Source organism: Aspergillus thermomutatus, assembly GCF_002237265.1.
Source record: "Aspergillus thermomutatus strain HMR AF 39 chromosome Unknown NODE_514, whole genome shotgun sequence".
Classification (NCBI taxonomy): Eukaryota; Fungi; Ascomycota; class Eurotiomycetes; order Eurotiales; family Aspergillaceae; genus Aspergillus; species Aspergillus thermomutatus.
Genome location: NW_020798564.1, coordinates 1 through 6,553, shown reverse-complemented (window position 1 = coordinate 6,553; position 6,553 = coordinate 1). Strand labels below are relative to the sequence as shown.

Sequence of the window (6,553 nt, the reverse complement as noted above, 5' to 3'; positions counted from 1 at the left end):
CAGAGGGTGTCTATTAATAATAAGGGGCTGATGTATCTTTGGCATAGGTTCCTAGGAATGGATAGGGTGTAAGAGCACCTAGGGAATGCTCTTAATTAAATAGTAGATAGTATGGTAGTAGTAATGCCTTTATTAGTGAACTAATTACTAAGGTATAAGATGCTTACCCCTTAGTAGTTAATAATATCTCTATAGGTTATATACTAGTTACCTATATAACCCCTATAGTTTGCTATATATAGGCTTACTATACCTAATAATTACCCCCCCCCTTTATATACTATATCTCTATAGCTAGAGGTTTATTTATAATATTCTGTCACAGGCTACGCCTGGATGTTGCTTGGCTTCGGCCTGCGCGTCGTGTTCCTCACGTGACTGTTATTGACATCACGTGACTCTCTTTGTCTGTTCGCCTACTTGATCCCCATCTTCATGGGCATCTCTCTCTGTTTTCCCTTTCTCCCTCCAACGAATCCATTTCTTTGGTTGATATCGTTAGATTCAATAAAGAGGGCTTTGGCCCCTTACATTTGGATTCATTCGTCTCTTTCTTTCATATCGGATTAGACTGAATCAGTTTCATATCTTTGACATAACCCGCGCACGGTCGCACGTTGGCAACGGGGCCGTTGCATGGACCCCTTTGGAACCTATCGGATTTCATGGGACACCCACATATCGGATACATCGGACGAATCAGATTGATCAGAAACAATGAATCCTTCTGACCATGGGATGGCAGGGGTCCCTAGTGGGCCCCCTAGATACACTGGACCTGACACTGGAATGGGAAACAATGGAATGGAAAATCATGGAGCTGGACCTTCGCAGAATGTCAGTGAGATACCGCTCTGGGTGTAACAAGTGCTCCAGCAGCAACAGAATATCTTCAACCAACAACGTGACTAGTTAATGGAGTTGGTCAATCAGCAGAGCCAACGTATCAGAGACTTAACTACCTACCTGGCGCAGGGGAACACCCTCAGCAACAACCAAGAGAAGCCTAATAGTGACGTGGTGAATAAACGTCCTCATGCGAAGCTTCCTGATACCGAAAAGTTCACCGGCGAGGATCTCTCCCTCTTCCCATAATTTGAGGGAAAGCTTCTGGCCAAGCTACAGATTGATAAAGATGCAATCGGAGATGAAAAGGATCGGATTTGGTACGGGTTCAACCGGTTAGAGGGAAAAGCGGCTACTCACATCTTCCCTTGGGTCTCAACTCATAAGGATACCGACAAGTTCACTGAGATCGAGTTCTTCAAGCAGTTAAACGTCGCTTTCCTCGACCAGGCCCTTCAGGAGAAGGCTATCACTAAGTTGAACACACTCCGCCAGTATGGACGCAGCTTTACCGACTTAATCTCCAAATTTGATCGCCTGTTGCTGGAGGCAGGAGGCCATGCCTGGGACGATAAAGTGAAGAAGGGATATCTCAAGGCTGCCCTGAATCAGACACTTCGCGAAAAGATGGTGGTCATCGAGGAAAAGAACACCTACGAGGGATACTGTGCTCAGGTAAAGGGTGTCACTGATCGTCTCGCTGAACTCCAACATCTGAACGGCAACAACCGTGCTTCACAGAGCCCTCATACCGCGAACAAGGGAAACAACAACAATGGAAACAAGATTGAATCTCAGGGACTGAATAGGACCTCCTCCAGCGTGGGGGGCAATACTATGGACTGGGAACCGAGTGTCGCGAGCAACGCTAAGCGAGCTAAGTGGGTGAGCAAGGAGGAGCTGCAACGTCGTCGCGATAAGGGGTTATGCCTGCGCTGCGGCTCAGCTCAGCATCATGTCGCCAACTGCCCTTTCCGTGCTCCTCACCGGCTTGGACCAAAGGTCGCCGAAGTGAAGGTTGATGACGCTATTTTGGAAGACGAAGTTGCCGATGAAGGAAGGGAATCGGGAAATGCGGCGCCCCTGTGAACAGTCGCTCATGGGGGCCCTCCACGGCTTCAAAGGAGGAATGGGAAAGGTTCTTTAAGGAAACAGAGTTCATTGGACATCCTTTTGTAACAGCAGCCTTTATAAATAAGGAGACTTATGCTGATACATTAGTTGATACCGGAAACCAAACCTACGGAATCATCGATTCTCATTTTTGTGAGAAAAACCGTGTAGAGCGCATCAAGATTCATCCTCAGAAGATTCATGGATACGATGGACCGTCAAATAGCTTAATCACTGAAGTTGCCAAGCTTTCTCTGGATATTAGAGGACATATGCAAGACTACATTTACCTTTATGTGGTCCCAAAGATTGACAAGCACAACATCATCTTAGGAACTCCTTGGATGATCAATCAGAATGTGGTTCCCCTCCCTGATCAATCAAAGTTACTATTCAGAAAGACTGGGTTCGAGGTCCCATGTGGCCTAGGCTTAGCTAAGGAATCTGACCTATGAGCTGCACTATAGATCGCACCGATCTCTACAGAGGCATTCCACATGTGGAATACCAGGAGGAAGAAGGGAAAGGATCAGGGTATTAAAGTCTTTTCAGTCAGTCTACATGATATTGAGAAAGCACTCGCGATGAAAACAAAAGCTGCAACCAACCCAAGGACTAAACTCCCACAACACTATCATAGATTCCTCAAGGTCTTTAAGAGAACAGAGGCTGACAAACTCCCACCACTACGGGGGCCAGGTATTAATCATAAGATTGAACTGATAAAAGATAAGGATGGCAAAGACCCTGATCCCCCATGGGGCCCCCTGTTTAACACTAGTCGAGAGGAACTATTGTACATGCGAAAGGCACTCACTGAATATCTTGGTAAGGGATTCATCCAGGTTAGCAGCTCATCAGCAGCAGCCCCAGTCCTATTTATTCAGAAAGTAAATGGCAGCTTACGCTTCTGCTGCGATTATCGTGCGTTAAATAAGCTTTCTAAGAAGGATTGGTATCCCCTTCCACTCATCCAGGAGACCCTTAATCGCATTAGCAAAGCCTAATGGTTCACTAAGTTAGATATCATTACAGCATTCCATCAGATTCGCATTGCAGAAGGAGACGAATGGCTGACAGCCTTCCATACTCATTTCAGTCTATTTAAATAGTTAATGATGCCCTTTGGATTAGCAAACGCGCCGAGCACCTTCCAACGTTATATTAACTAGACCCTGTGAGATTTCCTTAATGATTTCTGTTCAGCATACCTGGACGACATCTTGATATTCACCACGGGATCATTGCAGAAGCACCGACAGCACGTCACTAAAGTACTAGAACGTCTCCAACAAGCTGGTCTACAGATTGATATCGATAAATGCGAATTTGAAGTTCAATCTACCAAGTACCTGGGCTTTATCATCGAGGCAGGGAAGGGAATTCATATGGACCCTGAGAAGGTGAAGGCCATCTTGGACTGGGAGACATCAACCAACATTAAGGGGGTGCGGTCATTCTTAGGATTCGCCAATTTTTATCAACGTTTTATACGAGCCTTCTCTGGGATAGTCCATCCGCTCACCAACCTCACTCATCAAAATAAGAAGTTTGAGTGGACTGCGGAAGCCAACGAAGTGTTCCAAAAACTAAAACATATGTTCACTACGGCTCCGATTCTCATGTAATTCGACCCAGATTAAGAGACAGTAGTAGAGGCAGATTCATCAGGCTGGATAGTCGGCGGCGTCCTATCTCAATATGATGATGATGGGCTACTCCGTCCATGCGCTTACTTCTCAAAGAAAAATCTCCCGGCAGAGTATAATTACAAAATCTATGATAAGGAGCTCCTTATGATCATACGTTGTCTAGAACAGTGGGAGTCTGAACTTATAAGTGTACACCAATTCAAGATCATCACTGACCACCAGAATCTGGAATACTTTACAACCCAATGCCGCCTTTCTGAACGCCAAATGCGATAGGCCTAAGTTCTCAGTAAATTCAACTTCACTATTACATACCGGCCAGGCACGCAGAATGGACGCTCTAATGCCCTCTCTCAACAGGAGCAGGATATGCCTCAAGGAGAGAGTAACAAACGCACTTCACACCGGGAATTACGGCTATTCAAACCCGAAACTTTTAATAGCGCTGAACATGGCTCAATCTACGCTATAAGGGTGGCAGCCACGGGGACTGTCGGACCCAGACTATTCAATCATGATCCAAAAAGCAGGTTGGATGAGCAGGCCCTCGAGGGAGAAACAGTCATACCAGAATCAGAATCAGAGGAGGAATCATCATTGCAGGAGCTCTGGCACCAGGAGGAAGGGAAGGATGAGATCCTGAAGATGCTTAAACAGGCTATAAGGGATCAAGCACCTTGGTTCCCCAAGGATTCTTAAGTGAAGGTATCTATCTCAGAATGTGAACTCATTGACAATGGTCTGTTGCTTTTCTGAGGGAGACAATAGGTTCCAGCTTCTGAGCCTTTACGAACTCGCATCATGCAGGATACTCATGACTCCCTAATAACTGGCCATCCCGGCCACAACACACTTTACGCGATCATCGCCTGGAATTACTTTTGGCCCCAGATGTCTAGTGATATCTATTATTTCACCCAGAATTGTGATAAATGTGGAGCAAATACGATATGGAGACACAGGCGACAGGGCCTGTTGAAGCCCCTGCCAATCCCAGAATGGAAGTGGAGAGAAGTCTCTATAGACTTTGTAGACAAGCTACTAGTTAACGTCAGACCATTACATAAGCATGATGGTGATCCGCGACCGCCTGGGGAAAGGCGTCATTATCGAGCCAATGGAATCCACGGAGGTGGAATATATGGCCCAGAGGTTCATCAAAGTTTTCTATGCAGTACACGGATTCCCAGATGGTATAGTATCAGATAGAGGCTCTCAGTTTATTAGTGGATTCTGGTCCACAGTCTGTCAGCTGATGAAGGTGACAAGGCGTCTTTCTACAGCCTGGCACCCAGAGACGGACGGGTCTACAGAACGTGCTAATCAGGAAATTGAACACTACCTTTGTCTATTTATCAACTACACACAGGGAGACTAGGCATTCCTATGCCCAGCAGCACAGCTAGCGCTCAATAGCTGTAATTGCTTAATGACAGGGGTCAGTCCATTTTTCTTGGACCATGGTTTCCACATTAATCCCCTGGATTTTGATAGCCCACCAGTGGTTGATGACCCCAAAACACCAAAACAGAAAGCGGAATTAATTATCTCTAAACTAAAAGGAGCACTGGAATTAGCCCAGATAGCCATGGCAGCAGCACAGAACAGCCAAGAAGAGTACACTAATCACACAAGGGACCCTGCATATGACTATTGGGTTAGTGACAAGGTATGGCTGGATCTTCGCAACATCCGCACTGACAGGCCATCAAAGAAGCTTGACTATCAGAAAGCAAAGTATACAATTTTAGAAAAGATTAGTTCACATGCTTATCACCTTAACACACCTCTAGGAATACATCCTGTGTTTTATATCATGCTGCTTCATCCAATAAGCAAGGATCCATTCCCCAGCCAGAAGCAATCTGACTGGCAGCCACTATCTCGCCTAATTGATGGCGAGGAAGAATACCATATTAAACAGATTCTGGATGAGCGTCGCAAACGCTGGGGACGTGGCTATCAACATCAACTCTTGATCAAATGGGTCGGCTATGATAAGCCTACCTGGGAGCCTGCGAAGGAATTCAAAGATACTATTGCATTGGATGAATGGGAACAGAGGAGGAACTCTGTGGACAGTGAGAATGTTGTTTGATTGATATCCTTTTACCTTTCTACCCTTTGTTCCCCTTGTTAACCTTATTCTAAGCTTATGTTAAGCTCATCCTATTTCCTTTATTTGTTTTTCGTTTGGAGGAGGGGGGTATTGTTATAACTTATAGGCTACACCTGGATGTTGCTTGGCTTCGGCCTGCGCGTCGTGTTCCTCACGTGACTGTTGTTGACATCACGTGACTCTCTTTGTCTGTTCGCCTACTCGATCCCCATCTTTGTGGGCATCTCTCTCTGTTTTCCCTTTCTCCCTCCAACGAATCCATTTCTTTGGTTGATATCGTTAGATTCAATAAAGAGGGCTTTGGCCCCTTACAGATAACTATAAATATAGAGTTAAAGACTAGTAGTTATAATACTAACTTTTTATCTTATAATAATAAGGCAGCCTTAGATAGCTTAGAGGATAAGCTTCTAGATACTAGGGTTAGGTATTATAACTAGGTAGTAGAGGTTAGATCTAATAAAGAGGATAGCTATAAGTTAGTAGCTATAAAAAGGGTATATAAGGCCCTTATAGAGGATGCCTATATAGAGAAGAACCTACTATTAATAAAGATAGTAAGGGCTAGGTAGTACTATAGGGCTAACTTTAAAAAGAAGATATAGTAAGAGGAGGCCTCTTAAAAGATCTAAAAGATAAATATAGAGAAGTAAGAATAGAAGCTAAAACTAATAGACCTTTTAAAGAGAGACTTTATGTAGCGGGCAAGGCCCGCTGTATGCTCGAGCCTATCGGCACTCGCGAGCTGCCTTAGGCACCAACGATATCACGAGTTCACCAAGTCACGTGACCTCGCCTGCAGTTCGCACACATCTTTTCTTGT

General features: G+C 45.0%; 1 protein-coding gene across 1 annotated transcript; it reads left to right on the top strand.

Annotated features, from left to right (window-relative positions):
* Nucleotides 1–1,473: 1,473 nt before the first annotated feature.
* CDV56_100897 (uncharacterized protein) lies at nucleotides 1,474–1,935 on the top strand (the record flags this gene model as incomplete). Its single annotated transcript, XM_026754516.1, has 1 exon — nucleotides 1,474–1,935. The coding sequence occupies one exon, from the start codon at nucleotides 1,474–1,476 to the stop codon at nucleotides 1,933–1,935; it is 462 nt and encodes a 153-aa protein (XP_026609501.1).
* Between the last annotated feature and the right edge of the window lie 4,618 nt (nucleotides 1,936–6,553).